General features: G+C 51.0%; 1 protein-coding gene across 3 annotated transcripts in view; it reads left to right on the top strand.

Annotated features, from left to right (window-relative positions):
* Positions 1-14628, top strand: part of MAP3K14 (mitogen-activated protein kinase kinase kinase 14) — a 44674-nt gene extending 30046 nt beyond the window's left edge. Inside the window, exons 7-16 of one of the 3 annotated variants that reach the window (XM_070389980.1) lie at positions 4313-4442; positions 4672-4803; positions 5263-5367; positions 7096-7259; positions 7764-7914; positions 9342-9716; positions 9880-9986; positions 10427-10571; positions 11544-11644; positions 12015-14628. In XM_070389980.1, the coding sequence (XP_070246081.1) occupies positions 4313-4442; positions 4672-4803; positions 5263-5367; positions 7096-7259; positions 7764-7914; positions 9342-9716; positions 9880-9986; positions 10427-10571; positions 11544-11644; positions 12015-12179 (1575 nt within the window). In that variant the 3' untranslated portion in view covers positions 12180-14628. The other 2 variants (XM_070389979.1, XM_070389981.1) reach the window with 2 other exon arrangements.
* The last annotated feature ends 5089 nt before the right edge of the window (positions 14629-19717 follow it).

Raw genomic sequence — 19717 nt, 5'->3', positions numbered from 1 at the left:
CAGGACCTCAGCAGGGTTGGCTTTGGGTGGCCCACACAGCTGCCTTTGGTCAGGCACACCACCCCTCCTTTCTCTCCAGGGGAGGGGAGTAAGGAAGGTTTCCTTTAGCATTTTCATCTGGAAGATCTGAGAAACAGATCTCTGCCAGGAGGGTAGGGGTGGAGGGTGAGGGCCAAGGATCAGAGGTCAAAGTGCACACAGGGTCAGAGCAAGTCTGCATACCCTCTGATGCTCCCCAGGGAGGATCCAGGATGTGGAGCATCACATGATGATGTCAGCACCCCGCTGGCCCCAGGTCAGATGCTAATTGGTTGCACACCCAGGCTTTAATGTCGAGTTTTGGGGGTTTTTTTAAGATTTTTTTTTTATCTTACTTTTACTTTCAAATTAATAGAAACTCATTATAAAAGAATGGTACCCCAAAAACCAAAAGTCTCTCTGTCCCCCAGTCCTCTTCTGAGGTAACCACCCTTTGATATGCGGATATAAACATGTAGTTATGACTTTTATTAAAATGAGGCTGCGCTCATTTGTTCTGTACCATGTTTTTCCATGCAGCAGTGGATCATGGACAGATTTCCTCACTGGTCATATACACCTGTCTAGTGCCTTTTAACAGTCAGTGTAGAAGCTCTAATCCTAGTCGGTTCATTCATAAGACCCATGACCTCCTGGAACTGTATCCCACAAGTGGCGCGGATGGGCCCACACACACTTTTTATTTACCAGATTTTCACAGGGCTCTGTGGCCCACAGAGGGTTAAGAACTGTTCGTTTGAGCACATCTGGCTGGAGCGTGGAGCTCTAGGAGCCTCTTGTTGCTCTGCCCTGATCTGGATTAGAGTGGCTTTGGCCAAGTCCAGCCAGCTGTTGTTACCAAGCCCCTGCTCTGTGCCGGATGCTAGGCCCGGGCTGGGGACAGAGGTGTGGGGCCCACACGCCTGACCTGAAGGAGCTCGGATTGTAATGGGGGTGGACACTCACATGGTGGAAGGATGGTAGAAGCAGCCATCAGCCGAGCACGTGGGTAAAGTCAGCCAGGACGAGTGTTGAGGAAATCAGGACAAGGACCAAGAGGAGACTGTCTCCATGATGATGAGGAAGTAAAGGACAAGACTGTATGCCTCTCACATATTATTGTTCCTGGGATCTTTAAAAGAACTTATAGAATTGCTTTTATTCCCTATATTTACTGATGAAATGAATATGAATACTAAAGAAAACCAGAGGGAGTGTTCAAGAAGGAAAGAGAGACCCCTGGTATAAAGCGTGTGGGCAGTTAAGCAGAGGGAAATGGCCTGTGGATTTGGCGGTTAGGTGACTGCTGACCATGCTTCCACCTGGGCATGCATGGTCTTGAACTTCAGTAAAAAAAAAAATGTCCAGGATGTAAAAGCTAATACCCCTAGAACGGCCTTCAGCAAGGTAGGGAGCTGGCAGCTCTGCAGTGAGGCTTACCCCCCCAAGACCTCAGCTCTGCCCCTTCTTATCCCGTGACCTTGAACAGGTCACCGGTCTGATCTTCAGCTTCTTTGTCTATAAAATGAGATGATATCACCTCCGAAGCTATTGTAAGATGCAAACAATGAATAAAGTTCTGAGCATAGTCCCTGGAATCTGTTAAGTGGGCATTAAATATTAGTTCTCATTAACATCCTCATCAGAGTCCAGCCCTCACTGCACAGATGAGGACACTGAAGTCCAGAGAGAAAAGGTGGCCAGATGGGCAGCTGGCCTGGATTAGAAGGGCAACCTTTCTCCCTTGAGAGCATCCTTTCAGCCTGCTCTCCCTGGGGCTGGCCCAGACTTCTAACACACCTTGTGTTTTGAAGTGTCCCTTCCAACTCCCTTTGATCAGAGTGGTTGGGAAGGGTTTTAATATCACTGGGGTGCTCTGAAAGACTTACGGATTTCTTCAGAATTAAAGCCTAAGCTTCCAGACTTCCTTGGTTCACAGCCCTTCATGTCATTTTTTCAAGGTGCCCCTAAAGCAAGTTTCATCTGTTAAATAATTGGGTCAAGTAATAAGTCTTTATCCTAACAATCTAGTAACTATTTGCATAACAACACACATAAATTGAAAGATAAATTTCCTTCTTAAACAACCATAATTACTAATGGAATGTGTATCCTGTTGGGCACGCACTTCTCCACCTTTGAAATCACTGGACACCATCCCCTTCACATCCTGCTCCACACTATCCCCCTAAAGAACCTTTTTGTCACAGCAGCCTCCAAAAACCCACCTTCCTAAAGATACATCCTCAAAAGAATGCAGTGCAGCTATTGAAACCGAAGTATCTTAAGCTAGTAGTCTAGGTGGCGTCCCCAGATGTCACCATCACTGCTCCCCTTGTGAGTTCTCTGTGGTGTGCGCTTCACCTCACAGTTTGGGAACAACAGGGTGAGAGACATTTGCTAATACAAGTCCTGTCGACAGATTAGTCCCAATTCAGGTTCAGAGCTGGAAACACTGACAGAGAGTCAAAGTTCGTGCAAGATGATCAACCAGATATTCTGCAAGTAATCAGAAGAGAGATTTTTCCACTGACAGGCAAAAGTCCAAAAGCCGCACGAGTCAGCAGGTCTCCGAAGACTGCCAGACCCTGACCGACTGCTCCCTGGCTAGTGTTGTTAGCACTCGCGCCCCCTGGTGGCACTTCTCAGGGCTAACAGGCAAGCCAACTGCAGCCGAAAGGAAAAACAAGTCTCTATTATAGGAAGTATAAGCATTTATTTTTTGGGCTCCAAAATCACTGCAGATGGTGACTGCAGCCATGAAATTAAAAGACGCTTACTCCTTGGAAGGAAAATTATGACCAACCTAGATAGCATATTCAAAAGCAGAGACATTACTTTGCCAACAAAGGTCCGTCTAGTCAAGCCTATGGTTTTTCCAGTGCCTTTGCCAACAAAGGTCCATCTAGTCAAGCCTATGGTTTTTCCAGTGGTCATGTATGGATGTGAGAGTTGGACTGTGAAGAAGGCTGAGCGCCCAAGAATTGATGCTTTTGAGCTGTGGTGAAGACTTCTTGAGAGTCCCTTGGACTGCAAGGAGATCCAACCAATCCATTCTAAAGGAGATCAGCCCTGGGTGTTCTTTGGAAGGAATGATGCTAAAGCTGAAACTCCAGTACTTTGGCCACCTCATGCGAAGAGTTGACTCATTGGAAAAGACTCTGATGCTGGGAGGGATTGGGTGCAGGAGGAAAAGGGGACAACAGAGGATGAGATGGCTGGATGGCATCACTGACTCGATGGACATGAGTTTGAGTGAACTCCAGGAGTTGGTGAGGGACAGGGAGGCCTGGCATGCTGTGATTCATGGGGTCGCAAAGAGTCGGACACGACTGAGCAACTGAACTGAACTGAACTGAAGCATTTATTGAGCGGCTCTCATTTGAGCTGGAGGGAGAAGGCAGGAGCTGCCATACCTGAGCACCCACTGAGGCCTAGTGCTGGTTATCACCCCTCCAAACTCCTACCCTACACAGGAGCAGAGGCCACTGCCCCCACTATTCACATATGGAGACACATAGCTTAGAGGAAGTGATCCACCTTTGGAAACGGCCGAGCCAGGGTCTCAGCCCAGGATGCTTGTATCTAAGGCCTATTTCTTCCCTCCATGTCACGCTGGTCCCTGCAGAGGAGTGGGTGGTCCCCAGCCTGCCAGTCCATTGCAGACAGGGCCTGGGCCAAGCCCCTCCCCGTAGGAGAATCCTCTCCTATGCCCAGATCCTGGGGAAACAGCTGCAAACAGAATAAACAAGCACTGTCGCATCTACATGGACATTTTAGCCTCAGGGGGAAAGGCAAACAATTATCAGCAAATAATAAGTGCTTAGAAGGATGCTGAGGATCCAGAGGCACTGACAGAGCCAGAATCTTGGCTCTACCAGCTCTGGGTACAGAAACATTTTAAGACGTGGATGTTGATAAACAAAAGGTCCCATAACCTAGAAACTGTCCAGACATTTGAGCTGGGGGAAAGAAAGTTCTGTGTTCAGCAGATCTGAGGGTGAGCAGCATGCCAGGGGCCTGGATAAGGATTGTCGTTTTTGTATGACTGTTTCCATAAACATCAGCACTGTAGAACTTTAGTCAAGTACTAGGCATTGACCCTGAGCGCCCCAGGGTTCACACTTTAGTTTCTAAGTGTCCAGCAGGCCCTTCAGGGCCCTGCCTGGCCTCGGAATCATCACCGGGCCCATCCATGGTCTCCATGTAGGGAGCTCCAAGGGTCCAGATAGGAACCCAGGGAACCAGCCCTGGACCTTCAACTTGACTCCCACCCACCGCTGGGCCCTTCCAGGTGCGAGTTGAAGTATTTCGGGCAGAGGAGTTGATGGCATGTGCGGGATTGACCTCCCCCAGAATCGTCCCTTTGTATGGAGCTGTGAAGGAAGGGCCTTGGGTCAACATCTTCATGGAACTGCTGGAAGGTAAGGAGCCAGGGGCCACTCTTTCTACCTCCAAAGTCAGAGCCAAGGGTTTCTCCAAGTCTTGCCCAGGTTAATCTTGGTCCCCAGTCAATCCATTTTTAAACTCTTGACCTCATGACATCAGCAAGAAAGGCCTGCTTTCTACCACCTGCCGTTTGAAGTCTCTTGCCCTTGGCTGATTTGGAGGCCTGGAAAAGCTCCATGTAAAGACCAGCCATTGATCTCCTAGGTGGTTCGCTAGGCCAGCTCATAAAGCAGAAAGGCTGTCTGCCAGAGGACCGGGCCCTTTACTACCTGGGCCAGGCGCTGGAAGGGCTGGAATACCTCCATACCCGCAGGATTCTACATGGAGATGTGAAAGGTAAGGCTCAGGGCATGCATGGCCCTGGTCCCTATTGGGCTCTTTCCTCACCCCATCATGCCTGCTTCCTCCCAGATCTTCTGTACCTCCGTCAAGGTGGGTGGGCTGAGCCAGCAGGAGAGGAGAATGTGTTCTCCCAGCCCTCAGCCTGGCACTGTGATTTCCAGTGGGTGATGCCCACAGAAAACACTAATCAAGCTCCTACTTACTGGTGACCATGGGAGGGAAGGGCAGCAAGGCTGAGTGGCCATATCCCCCTACCCTCTGAGAGCCTGCCTGCTGCCTGCCTCCAGCCTGAACTGATCCCCGCCCCCCCCTCCCTCCATGACTAATGAAACTAATCAGAAGCTGCAGCTGCCACGTAGGGTCAGCCAGAAAACTGCCCCGCCGGAGGTTCATATTGGGCCGGGGCCCTCGGTGACTCACCTGTTCCTCTTCTTCCCCGGGGTGGCCTGGCAGCCGACAACGTGCTCCTGTCCAGTGATGGGAGCCGCGCAGCCCTCTGCGACTTTGGCCACGCTGTGTGCCTTCAGCCCAACGGCCTGGGGAAGTCTTTGCTCACAGGTATGCCCTGCCCCCTACCCCTTCCCCCAAAGATAACAGCTGGGCAGCCTTCACGAAGCGTTAGCCCTGCGCCTCTTCCTGTACCTTCCTTAATGGCAATCAGAGATGTGAGCACTTTATGTCCATGAAGACTCTTAAGCCCCACAACCACCCTAGGTTATGAGGCTTTTGTTGTTAAGCTTAAATGCAATCATGCATGTCAGGTGCTTGCTTCTGATGTTCTTGTTACACAGAGGAGGGAACAAAAGAGGCTGGGTGCCACACCCAAGGTCCAAGGTCTGCTGTCCCCAAACCCCCGGGGCTCCAGGCCCCTTGGCCAGCCTTTCCCGGGGAGCTGTGCTCCAAGCCTGTGAGCTCAGCCCTCCCTCGCCTCTGAGAGCACGGTTTTGCAAAGCAGAATGAGATGGCTGACCAAAGGGCCTATGCTTTCTAGCTGGAGAAATGCCTGTTTTTAACTTATATTTTTCTGATTATTAATCTGTGTCTGCAGTAAAATATTGGATAACTACAGTGTTAAGTGGTTTGGAAGGGGAGTAAAAGTTCTTACCATTCCTCTTGCCCAGAGAGATAATCATGAATATTTTAGATAATTCCCTCCAGGTCTTTCCTTATTCATAATTTTTTGATACTTTGCTGTATATAGTTAAGGTCATCATAACACACTTTTTGTGCCCTGCTTTTTTATTTATAGCGTTAGCATAAAATTATTTCATTTTGACCAAAGGAAAAGCAATCTTTTAGAAGTGATTCTTTGTTGTCAAAGGACTCTTGATAATTCTGAAGATGTAATTTGAACACAGATACCTGTTTTCCACTTTGAAATAACTATAGTGTTATTATTATATTATAAAATATCTTTTATATCTTATACATATTATATTATATATAAATATCATATATTAACAGTATATTATTAATATTATACAATATATAATTATATAATATATTAATATAATATATATTATTATATAATATATACATTTATATCTTTTCTAATACCTTTCACAGAAAGTAGAGCTAAACAAAAATAAGAAACACAAACCACCAGAAAAATAATACTCCTCACATCTGGCATCAGTCTTTCTAGTCTTTTATGCATATGTTTTTTTTCCTTTTTTTTTAAGTTACTAAAATTTCAGGAACATCATACTATTAATCCCTCCCCCCTTTTAGAAGGCATTTTGAGAGTTTGATCCAAAGGGCAGAGCCAGTGGGTTTTTTAATTAATTAATTTGTTTGTTTATTTTTTGGCTGTGCTGGGTCTTCGTCACTGCATAGACTTTCTCCATTTGCAATGAGCAGGAGCCACTCTTCTTAGCTGTGTGCGGGCTGGGCTTCCCATTGTGGTGACATCTCTTGTGGAGCACAGGCGCCGAAGTGCAGGCTTCTATAATTGTGGTGCACAGGCTTAGTTGCTCCATGGTCTATGGAATCTTCCTGGACTGGGGATCAAACTGTGTCCCCTGCACTGGTAGGCAGACTCTCAACCACTGGACCACTACAGACGTCCAGAGCCCTTGTTTTAGATGATATATTCTTTGTTCCTGTCCCCAGCACAATCCCCACCTTGGCTTATCCCCAGCAAGTTGGACCTGGAGGCTTTATCTCTACTTACAGTACTTTGAGACAGAGTCAAGGTATATCAGGAACTGATTGGGGTGGTCATAGCCGAGGCTTCCGCCCATCAGAGCTCACAGTTGCCTTTTCTGCCTCACCTCACCTCTGCAGGGGACTACATCCCCGGGACAGAGACCCACATGGCGCCAGAGGTGGTGATGGGCAAGCCCTGTGATGCCAAGGTGGACGTCTGGAGCAGCTGTTGTATGATGCTGCACATGCTCAACGGCTGCCACCCCTGGACCCAGTACTTCCGAGGACCGCTGTGCCTCAAGGTCCGTGAGAGCCCCTGGGACGGCCAGCAGGCCACGGGCCCAGGCTGCGGGCTTGGTGGCGCCTCCCGTGTTGGCCGCTCTTTAGTGGCGGCAGGAGCAAGCAAGGGCCTCAGCAGAAATGTGGGATCCTGACTTAAATACTTGGCTACCCAAATTTAGGGTCCGAGGGCAGATCCTGGGTGAAGGGTCTTCTTGAGTTCATGGTTCAGGGCTCTCTTGTGTCCACACCCCAGGCCACCCCCGCCTGTCCTCCTGAGGGTTGTGGGGGTTGTGGGTGCCTGGGGGTTATGGGCGCCTCGCCTCCTGCTCTGTTCTGCCCTACCTAACCCCCTTTTCCCTTCTTCTTGGAAAAGTCCCAGCCCTCACTCTAGACCAGGCCATTCTAGTCCTTTTGACTGACCCCAGCACAGCAGGACAGGGGAGAGTGGGGAGGAGCAAGAAAAGGAAGTGAGGGGCAGGAAGTGATGGGGAGGCGAGTCTCATATGTTGCCTTTTGACTCCCAGATTGCCAGTGAGCCTCCACCTGTGAGGGAGATCCCGCCCTCCTGTGCCCCGCTCACGGCCCAGGCCATCCAGGAGGGGCTCAGGAAAGAGCCGGTCCACCGAGCATCTGCAGTGGAGCTGGGGGGGAAGGTCAGCCTGGCACTGCAGCACGGTAAGAGCCCCGCGCTGGCTGCAGGGAGTGAGAGGCGGTGGGGTCGTGTGGTGGTCAAGAACAGGATACTCAACATCTCAGAGCCTTGGCTTCCCCATCTAGAGCATGGGCATGACACCAACCTCAGGCCTGTTAGGAAGACTGAGGTCATGTGAGCCCAAGTGCTTAGTACTGTACCTTGATGCAGAGGCCATGCTCAGGAGATGGGGGAAAGAACTCACAACATAGAAAGGGGGCTTGAACTCATTAGTATCAGAGAGTGTGAAATAAAGCCAGGTATCACTTTCTAGCCATTTGTGTGGGAGAAAGTCAGAAAGCTGGCGGTGCCAACTATAGGTGGGGATATGGGACAGTGGCCCATAGGCTCTGCTGGAGGGCACCCGGCAGCACTCAGACAGATGTCTGCAGACCTGGGACCCTGCACCCTACTCCAGGGCACACTGCCAAAGGAACTCTGCCCAGATCCATGAGGGACGCACCTGGGGGTGTACACTGCAGTGTCATTTGTGAGAGGGAGAGATGGGCGCAGTTGGGTGTCCCTCCTTGGGAACACGAAGAGGCCAGTGGTGGGAGTGGGATGGGGTCGGGTGGGGTGCGGGATGCTCCACGCAGCACCCACAGCAGTACAAGCGCCTCAGTGTTCACAGGGCAGCCTGGCTGGATCTTAAAACTGTAGTGCCTGGTGAAGCAGGGACCCACAGAGCAAGGCCTAGAATACAGTGCCGTTGTGTAAATTAAAAATCGATAAATAAAAACAACACACACTTAGCAAGAATTCAGTGAAACCTAAAGTGACATATTGCACTTTTGATGTCTACTGAAGATAGAACATCAGCGGGGTGCGAGGGAGGGAAGTGGCAGGGCTTGAAAGGCAGTGAGGAGAACGAATAGGGATTGAGTAAAACAGGAGAGAGGCCTTGCCTGGCCCGCACCCCAAACGTAGATGGTAGTTAAATGGCCCCCCATTTAAAATGGCTGAACTTCCTCCCCACTCCCGAGAAATAGTGCCCCCTCAGGAAGCACTGACTGTCAAGAAGGGAAGGGTGAGATACAGAGGGTCAGCGAGGCCCATTCTCCTGGAAGCTATGAGTGGGCATTACCCCAGAGCTATTTTTAAATCTTCCCTTTGTAATATTAACATTACAATTAATATTAACAAAGCCCTTCTCTGGAGCCAATTCTATAATTTTTAAATTTGCAACTGTTACCTGGAAGGAAAATAGAATAAAAGAAATACTGTTCTATTTTCATGAGAGGACCCCCCTTAAGGAAGAAGCCTCCTGTGAAGACCACGCAGCGCCCTCTGAAATCGTGTCCTGGCTGGGCGAGGGACCACCCTCCCTGCCCACTTCTGCCACTCCTCTGCTCAGAAAAGGCCACCGGCCTGGCCTGTTCCCTCCTCACCGCGTGTGCTCTCTGTTTTGTAGTGGGAGGTCTGAGGAGTCCCTGGAGAGGAGAGTACAAAGAACCAAGACATCCACTGCCACTCCAAGACCACCCACCACCAAGCCAAGGCCACCGTCAGCGGACCCTGCATGCCCCGCCAGGGGAGCTCTCACCAGGGGCCCCAGGGCTGCAGCCAGCTAAGGACGCAGCAGGCGGGGCCCCTAAGCTCCAGCCTCCTCCACCTCCAGACCCCCCAGAGCAGAGCAAGTCTCCCAGCCTGCACTGGGGCAAGGAGGAGTCTGGGACATGGGACCCACTGCCCCTGTCCTCCCTGGATCCTGCCCCCGCCAGGAACCCCACCTCACCCGAGCGAAAGGCAACCTTTCCTGAACAGGAGCTACAGCAGCTGGAGATAGGTATGGGCAGCTGCGGCCTCCAGGGCCTTGGACACAGGCCTGGGCGCTGCCCCAAGGCCTTGGCTTCATCCTCTCCATAGCCAGCCCCCGCCCTGGGCTCAGCGATCTGTGCAGCAAGCCCAGACCCCTCCGGTTCACAGCCATCTTCTGCTTCTCTCTGCAGAGTTATTTCTGAACAGCCTGTCCCAGCCGTTCTCCCTGGAGGAGCAGGAGCAGATCCTCTCGTGCCTCAGCGTCGACAGCCTCTCCCTGTCAGATGACAGTGAGAAGGTGAGTGGGCCACAGACCAGGAGCCCGGGCACAGGGCTGGTGGCTTTGTGTCCACCCCGTGGAGGTGTTCAGTGCAGGCAGAGGGTAAAGGGCAGGTGATAGGGTCGCCCCTTTCTTATGGGAGGAGTCCTCGTTGGGGCTGGGGGGTCCTGGTTTCTCAGAATGAAACAGTCCATCTCCAGCACACCTGGGAATGCAGGACTGGTTTGGCGACTAAGATAGTGAGGGGAAAGGCTGGGCTTTAGTCCCCATAGAGAATAATCGTCACCTTCCTCCAGCCCTGGGGCCCCTCAAGAATTCAGCCCCGTGCTGAGTCCCAGCAGTGACCAGTAGAGCCACGCTCCAGCCCGAGCCAGGAGCACTCCCTCACCAAAGCAGACCAAGGCCAGAGAAGGTTCCCTGAGCCCAGGGACCTGAGTCTGTGCCCACTCTCGTTTCAGAACCCGTCCAAGGCTTCTCAGAGCTCGCGGGACACACTGAGTTCCGGCGTGCATTCGTGGAGCAGCCAGGCAGAGGCCCGCAGCTCCAGCTGGAACATGGTGCTGGCCCGGGGGCGGCCCACTGACACACCAAGCTATTTCAACGGTACAGTCCCCTGACCTCTGCCTGGGACTGGGGAGTCTGAGGGGCGGGCACAGTGGGGAAGGGAGAGGAGGAAGCTACCTGGCACCCAGAATTTGAGGTGCCTGGCCACTGAGTCAGTTTAGAGTAAACTAAACTCGGAGCCTGTCCTTACCGAGCAGTGAAGGACCATGGCCCCTCATGGGCAGCTGATGGAGTCCCAGAAGCCTCGCTGCGGGTGGAGAGCAGTCTCTCCTGGCTTGGAGTAAAAGCCTGAATTTCTGAAGGGAAAGGGAAGAACAGGAGCCCATGAGCATTTTAATCAAGAACGCAGCAAGAGGTACTTGCCCAGTGGTCCAGAGGTTAAGACTGCCTTCCATGCAGGGGGTGCAGGTTCAATCCCTGGGCAGGAAACTGAGATCTCACGTGCCGTGGGGTGTGGCCAAAAAATAGAAGAAAAAAGAGCTTAGCAATAGGTTTCCTGAGATCCTCCTCTGGGATTTGAAGTCAGAGGGTAAGAAAGACAGCACATGTGGAACTTCTTTGTTTTCAAGTGTGGTTGCAGAGGTCATTCTGTGATTTTAATAGCACAAGGGTTTAATTAGCACACAGTTCCCTGGCCTTTCCAGGGCCAGTGTGACTCATGGCATCAAGCCCCATGCCTGGCCAGAGGCTGTCCCACCTCAGGGAACATTACCATCTAAGTTGCCCACAAACCAATTTAAGAATCTTTGTTTCCAGTTCCTTTCTGCTTTTTGTGTGTAAGTTGGAATACTGCTTCCACACAGGAGCCAAGCTTAGCCCTTTGCATTGTGCAGGCCAGATTTCCGGTACTGACAGAACATGGCCATGAAGAGCTAGCAGGGGTATAACATTACAGCCCTTCCATCCTAAAGCCGCCTCTGCAGCTTCTTCAGCCACCCTGCTTCCCCCTCCCTAGGGCACCTTAGGGAGCTTGCAGCCACTCTCCTTATGGTCACCTTGCCTGACTTCTAGGTGTGAAAGTCCAAATACAGTCTCTCAATGGCGAACACCTGCACATCCGGGAGTTCCACCGGGTCAAGGTGGGAGACATCGCAACAGGCATCAGCAGCCAGGTGAGGGGGCGGGTACCTGCTGAGGGGCAGACTCTCAGAATCCAGTGTGCCCAGCTCAGTCCTCCGGGAAGGAAGCTTTTGAATAAGTAGAAATGGCACCAGAGGGAATAGTTGGCCCTGTAATGTCTGCCCCCCAGGGTCCCAGGGCAAGACTGGCAGTGGTGACTGAGGGGTCCTCAGGATCCCCACCCACTTGGGCTGGGTGAGATTCTTCAAGTCTTCCAGAATGAAAGGCAGGTAATACTCCAAGGCTGCCCGCTGCGTTGTAGGGAAGTGTCTCCCAGTGCAGCAGGAAGCCATCAGCTCTGCTCTGCTGGGACCCTTCAGCACCCCAGCCGCTCTCAGGCCCCCTGATTTGCTCTGCCCCCAGATCCCAGCTGCAGCCTTCAGCTTGGTGACCAAGGACGGGCAGCCCGTGCGCTACGACATGGAGGTGCCGGACTCAGGCATCGACCTGCAGTGCACCCTGGCCCCAGACGGCAGCTTCGCTTGGAGCTGGAGGGTCAAGCACGGCCAGCTGGAGAACAGGCCCTAAGCAGCCTTCCACCACTGGCTCCAGTCGGCCAGAAGTGGCCTTCCTTCTCGGTGCTCAGTGCTGCTCTGAGACACAGGCTCTGCCTGCTCCCGGAGCTCTGCCAGCCCGTGGCTCAGTGGTGGGACCAGGGGCTGGCAGCAGTAAGGTGGCGCCAGCAGGACACCTCCCAGGATCCTCCACCCGGGTCCTGCCTGAGCCCACCGGAGAGGAGGAGGAAGAAAGGAGGCCTCTTCCCACGAGGAACAAAGAGGGTCTTCTCTGCCTCGGTCCCGACAAGCTGGCCTGACCCAGTTAGGATCAGTGACCACCTGCTGGCAGTCAGGGGAGAGCGGCTTCCGGCCCAGGTCAGGAGAGGTGGGTGAGCTGTCCCTCAGTTTCCAGGCAGGTGTGAGCATCTAACGACCCCCGAACCAGGCCCAGGCCAGGACTGGGGCGGCAGGTGTGCCTCCCCTCGCGTTCATGGAGGGGCCCCTCTGACCCCCTTGTCCAGCTTTGCCTGGCCATCAACCCCTCTTCTAGCACTAGGAGCTTTTCAGGCCAGGGAGGGAGAGACGCCTGACATGGGGGTCTCCCTGGGAGAGAATGCCACTTCTCAGGGTGCCACAACTCAGGCCCTGAGCTGAGGTCAGCTTCAGAAGAACCAGAGAAGGCATTCAAGTGACACGGTTCTCAGCCCCCAAGCACGTGCCCCTTTGCCACCAGCCACCAGTCTGCCCCAGAGCAGCAGGCCCTGAGCCCAGCCGCAGGCCCAGCACTGCCCCTGCCCAGCTGGCACTCAGCTCGCTCAGCTGTGGAAGTGGAGGGTGACATGAGACCTACCTGACAGGAACGCTCTGAGGACAGAGCACGATCGACTCCGCAGAAAGCACCCGACGCAGGCGCTCCTGTTACCCAGGCCCCGGCCCTCCACACCCTCACACAAGCCTCCCGGGACACTCACTCACCCTGCCAGCCCTGGTCTCCAGGGCACCGCCTGCTGCACTTTGCACTCTGATGACCTCAAAGCACTTTCATGGCTGCCCTCCAGGAGGGCAGGCCAGCGGTTCTGCATGGGCACAAGCAAGCCAGGAGATGGGGGGAAGGGACTGAGCTCTTGACCCTTCTTCATGCATGTGACCCCTCAAACGTCCTCCAGATTTCCTTAAGATGTGCCCCCCGAGGCCAGCCTCTTCTTTCGGGGGGCAGCTGATCAGGACTCATGTAGCATTAATCAACTGTGAATTGCTGTGGGGTAAGGGGGTATCCCTGAGATCCCACCTGGGGAGAAGCTCATCCCCACGTTTTGCCAGGTGACCTTTGCCCAGCTATCCACAATTTAGCCATTACTCCTCCCCAAGGAGAGACTCCCGGCCCCAGGATGTGAAGAACTGCAGCCTTTGCACTGCAGAGTTGACATGGTAGAAAACTTTGCAAGCAATAAAGTTTGAGATAATGACAAGTGTGTTTGGGCTGTGGTTGTCTCCACTCCCGCCTGCCTGTGCCTGAACCTCACATCCTACCAGCTGCTTCCCTCTGGCTTCTTGATGGGATCTTATCTAGTCTTGCCCCACCCTGGACAAAGACTGTTTTCAGCCCTTTCCCACCACTCCTCCCAGTGACACTTCCAGTCCTACCTCTGGGCTATCCATTCAGACCAGTTAGACAAGATGCCCCACGTGGTGACAGCTGGGAAGTCCCTGGCCGAACGGTGCCAGACTGAGGGGAGAAGGAGCAGGGTGCCAAGGGCTGGGTACTGACCAAGCAGGGGTAGTGGAGGCAAACTGCATGCCCAGAACCAAGACTGTCCCAGTCACTCCTCTGTCCCTGAGGCCTGGCTCCCAGGGAACTGGACTGGGAGTGGGCCTGAACTGCCAGCCTTTCCAGCCACCTGGGTGTCTGCACATGCTCAGAGATGACTTTCCCAAAGTACATTCCCTCGCGCTGGGACAGAACCTGAGGATGGACGTCGTTGGCACACAGGGTGCCTCGTCTAACCTGGCTCTACAACAGGAATCTATGTCCAAGTTCGGATGCACAGATACATGTGTACACTTTGGGGCAAAGGTGGCAAGCTCAGCAGGTTCTTGGAGGATCCTGGGCACGCAGAAGGTGCAGCGGCCTTCTGCCAGTATGCGCAGGGCAGATCAAAGCTCAGCCCAGCAGACCTCAGGCTTACCAGTCTCCATCGTCTACCCATCTGGGCCGGCAGCAGAGAGCAGCGCCTCCTGGATGTCTCTCAAGGAGGAGCTCCGGCTGCGGGGCAAGGAGGAGCCCCCTTCTCTGGAAGACTCCTCCACCAACTGCCAAGCCCAGCCACACGCCGGGGGTAGCGTCACAGAGGCCGCGACATCACAGGCACCGGCGCCCCCCACCCCACCCCACCGCACTCCCCGCATCTCTCCCGCTCCCCACAGCCTGTCACCAAAGAGCGCACTGGAGGCGGAGGGGCAGCAGCCACCAGCCCGCTCCCCGCCTCCGGTACAGAGTCCAGAGTCTCGGTCAGCATGGGGGTGACAGGTGGGAGCGGGCGGGCGCGCGGCGGGGCAGGGGCGGGGCCGGGCGGGAAAAATGAAAGTGAGGTAGGGGCTCGGGGGGCGGGGATCGGCCGAGGCGGGCGGGCGCCGGAGAGGAAGGTCGACCCCCAGCCAGACCCCCGCGGTCCCCGCGGATGATGGGCGGTGCTACCCTGGCCACCACGCCCAGCGTTGGCCCTGCGCAGCGCACGACTCTGTGTGTGTGTGTGTGTGTGTGCGCGCGTGTACAGATACACGTGCACACTGAGGGGTAAGGGCGTTCTGGACACACAGAGTAGAGGCCCTGTGCCCAGGAAGCGATATATGAATTACCCCAAACTGCAGAGGAAACACCCCCGCTCCAAATCAAATCAAGTGTTTCCGTGGTTGGTGCTTGAGGCTTTTGCAGAGAAAAGCAGTGTGCTTCAACAGATATTTACTGATCCTCTTCGTCGTGCTTTGCACTTCTCTCTGTGCCCTTGAACAAAGATGGTTTCCCTTCAGGGCCTTGGATCTCCCAGGTGTCTAACAAGGGGGCCCAGATTTCCCCCACCCCCGGATTGGCGGCTTTCTTCTCAGAACTTTCTCTCCCAGGACGACTTGGGCCAGCCTTCAAAACGTGCCAAAAATCAACAACCAGAGAACAGCTTTCCCCTCAACAAACAAACGGATGCAGAGATCTTAAATCACTCCTGCAATGTTTATTGCATCCCCTTCTCTTTTTTCTTTTTTTTTATCTTAGAGAACTGTGTTTTATTGTATTTTTAATTGAAGTATTGTTGATTTACAATGTGTTAATTTCAGGTGTACAACACAATGATTCAGTAAGATATACATATATATATATTCTTTTTCAGATCCTTTTATAGGTTATTGCAAAATATTGAGTATAGTTCCCTGTGCTCTACAGCTGCTTGGTTATCTATTTTAATATATAGCAGTGTGCATGTTATTCCTACCCACCCACCCCCTTGAAACTGAAAGTGTTAGTTGCTCAGTCCTTTTCAGTTCTTTGCAACCCCGTGGACTGTAGCCTACCAGGTTCCTCTGTCCTTTGGATTCTCCAAGCCAGAATACTGGAATGGGCTGCCATTTCCTTCTCCAGGGCATCTTCCCAACCCAGGAATCAAACTCAGGTTTCTTGCATTGCAGGCAGGCTTTTTACCACCTGAGCCATCAGGGAAGTTGCTTTCCCCTTCGGTAACAATGCGTTTTCTGTGTCTGAGAGTCTCTGTTTTGTAAATAAGTTCATTTGTTTGTTTGTTTTTAGTTTCCACATATAAGTCATATCATATTTGTCTTCCTCCGTCTGGCTTCTTCAGTAGTATAATAATCTCTAGGTCCATCCATGTTCCCTGGAGAAGGGAACGACTAAGAATACTGGAGTGGTCCAGTATTCTGGCCTGGAGAATTCCATGGACTGTATAGTCCATGGGGTCGTGAAGAGTCGGACACGACTAAGAGATTTTCACTCACTCACTTCATCCATGTTACTGTGAATGGTATTATTTCATTCTTTTTTATGACTGAATAATATTCCAGTGTGTGTGTGTGTGTGTGTATCACACCATCTTTATCCATTCATCTGTTGATGAACATTTAGGTTGCATCCATGTCTTGACTATTGTGAATGCTGTAATGAACATTGGGGTGCAGGTATCATTTCAAAATAGAGTTTTCTCCAGACATTCTCCAGTGGAATTGTAAGATCTTGTGGTAACTCTGTTTAGTTTTTAAAGGGATCTCCATACTGGTCTCAATGGTGACTGCACCAATTTACATTCCCACAAACAGCATAGGAGGGGTTTTTTTTTCTTCACACTCTCTCTAGCGTTTATTATTTGTCAGCACTTACTCTTACTCTGTGCTAGGCCCTGAGTCTAATGAGTCAACTAAAAATTAAAATTTGGGTTAGACAGCCAGGTATGTCACAGAGATAATGACAATGGAGATTTGAGTTGGGCTGTCAGGCATGAGTAGGATTTTTATCAGGAGAGAGACTTTCTGAGTATCAGAAACAGCATGTGCAAAGGCACTGAGGCACAAAAGTTCCCTCCACGCTCCAGGGCCTCTTGAGCTTGGGGCAAGGCAGGGAACTGGATACCAGGAGATGAAAAAAGGCAGAGATCAGACTATGCAGGATCTTTGAGGCCACCCTAGAGTCTGGATGTGAGCAGGTGTGATGCAACAGGCTTGTTCTGCAGTCATTGAAATGCCCGGGTTGGAGCCGGGGTCAGGGTGAATGTGGATCAGTAGCCTATGTTGTATTACATCAGCTAAAGGCCTAGAGAAATTTCAGCCAGCACAGTGGGTAGCACCATGGGGTTTGGAGCCGATCTGACTTGTGTTCAGGTCATGGTGCTATTCTTAAGAGCTGTGTGACTTGAGCAAACTTCCTCATATATGAGAGGAGAGTCATGGCCACCTGTGCAGTGTGTGACCCTGAGGGTTGAATGCATGCAAAGCACTCAAGCACCGAGTGTTGAGGGGATCATGAGTCCTGGGTTTGTGTTGACTTTGGTGTCGGAAGAGGGGAGAGGCAGTGGGGATGGAGAAACGATGTGCACTGGGTCATTAATAGTGGTGGGAAGGTCAGGAGCTGGGGACATGAGGAGGTTGCAAGTGACCCAGGTCTCTAACTGGGATGATAGGATAAATGAAGAAACCAGGGAGAGGAGTTTATTAAGAGATGAGAGATTGGAAAGGAAGATGGGTCAAACATGCAGAACTGTGTTGGCCATCCTAGAGTCTGGACACCAAGGTATGAACTTGATGCCCAAAATGGGAGATAATCTGAAGGGTTTCGCGGGGTGAGAGGAATAAGGAAACCATTCTCTTTTTTTAAATAATTTTGTTTATGTATTTATTTTTGGCTGCACCGAGTCTTCATTGCTATGCAGAGACTTTCTCTAACTGTGGCAAGCAGGGGCTACTCTCCAGTGGTGGTACACGGGCTTCCCCTTGTGGCGGCTTCTCTTGTTGCAGAGCATGGTCTCCAGAGCGTGGGCTCAGTAGTTGTGGCGCATGGGCTTTGTTGCTCCATGGCAGATGGGATCTTCCCAGACCAGGGATCGAACTTATATCCCCTGCATTGACAGGCAGATTCTTAACCACTGGACCACCAGCGAAATCCCAGGAAACCATTCTTTGCACAGACTTTTGCTGAGAATCCACCTGTGCCTGACTCTGTGTAGAGGATCAGAGATTCAAAGTAAGCAAATCACACACCCAACCCACCTCTTAACTGAAGCTGTGCACTTAGATAGAGGTCTGCTGTGGGGGGGCCTGGGGGTAGAGAGGAAGGGAGCAACTGGAGGAAGACTCCTCAGCTTAGCACCTTGAGGTAGAGTCTGGGAGGTCTTTAGGAAGAGGTGAGCCCCTAGCTCACCTAGTCATGACAATAGGAAAGGGGAATTCTATTCAAACTACTCAACTCAGGCTTTGACAAGGAATCCATAGGGTTTTAAACAAAGTGAAGTTGAGGCCTCCTGAGGGGAAAATGTGTAATCAGTGACTGCAGTTTAAGTCTAGAACTCAGGAGAAGTGGGAGTAAGAAATAGAAATTGGAGGGTCAAGTGAGAGTATGAAATAGAGATTGGAGGGTCTCCTGTGGTACAGCCACAGGCTTGAAAGCTCCAAGGGGCAGAGATTGTGTATGTTCATCACTATGTCCTCTGCCCTTAGCACAATCCCTGGACAATAGCTGGCCTCAGCATTTTTTAAATATATTTATTTGGCTACACCAGGCCTTCAATCTTCACAAAGACCTTCAATCTTTGTCGTGGCATGTGGAATCTTTAGTTGCAGCATGCCAACTCTGAGTTGTGGCAATGTGGGATCTAGTTCCCTGACCAGGGATCAAACCCTGGGCAGAGTCTTAGCCACTGGACCACCAGGGAAGTACCCCTGGAGCTCCACATTTCTTTTTAACTTTTATCCAAGAAATACATGCATATGGTTGAACAGTACTGAAGAGCTTATTCAGTGATTGAAAAGCAAGAATCCCCTATACCACATCCCCAGCCTCACTCCTCAGAGCAACCACCACTATTTCATTTGAACTATTTTTCTGCCTGGTTACCATTTCATCTTTCCACAAGCTCACAGGCTTCTTCTTGGACCACCTACCCACTGTAATGGAACCACCCTGCCCCATCTTCCCAATAACAATTATTTTTAGATCTGCTAATGCCTTTGTAAATTTAATATATTTATTTTTTCATCAACTTTAGAGAGTATCTTTTGACACACATATAGTAAGATGTTTTAGTGACCTTTGTAAATTTAATATATTTATTTTTTCATCAACTTTAGAGAGTATCTTTTGACACACATATAGTAAGATGTTTTAGTGACCCTACCTTTTCCTTCAACTTTCCTTCCTGCCTTGTAGCTCCCAAAGACTCTAACCTGTATGTTTATTTTTTAATATCAAGGTGGATAGCATTCACATTGTCCCATAACCATAATTATGTTTTCCAAATTTTGCCTATATATTGATTCTAAATGTTGAAAGTTAATAAATAGGATTATCATGACTACATGAAAACTGTTCACTGCAGAGCCATAAAAGGTACCACAATTACCTTTTCTTTCTCATACAGCTTTTTGTTTTTCCGGGTTTTTTTTAGTGGCCTTTTACTTATACTCTTTGCTTTTATCATAGTCTTTGTTTTCTTCAACCTCTACATCTAGTTAACTATTCTGTTAGGTTTTCTTTATTTCAGAGACCTATTGCCCAGGAGCCTTCATCCTATTGCACCAATGTGTAGGCCTCTATACAGTTAACATCTGGGATTCAGCTGCTCTCCTGGGTTGGATATGCTCTTTCATCCCTGACTCTTTTGTTTTACACCTTTATTTTGCATTAGCACATCCTCAAATAACTTCCCAAAAATAAGGAATAAACTTTCTTACTTTTCCATGTCTGAAATGATAGTTTTGCTGGATATAAAATTCTAGGTTAAAAACCATTTCCCTCAGAATGTTAAAAGCAACTGTACTGCTAACTCCACCGCCAGTATGATTCTCCTTCCCTTGTTGTTA

The sequence above is a fragment of the Bos mutus genome, chromosome 19 (assembly GCF_027580195.1).
Source record: "Bos mutus isolate GX-2022 chromosome 19, NWIPB_WYAK_1.1, whole genome shotgun sequence".
Classification (NCBI taxonomy): Eukaryota; Metazoa; Chordata; class Mammalia; order Artiodactyla; family Bovidae; genus Bos; species Bos mutus.
Note: the sequence above shows the minus strand (reverse complement) of the source record. Positions and strands in the feature narration are given on the sequence as shown.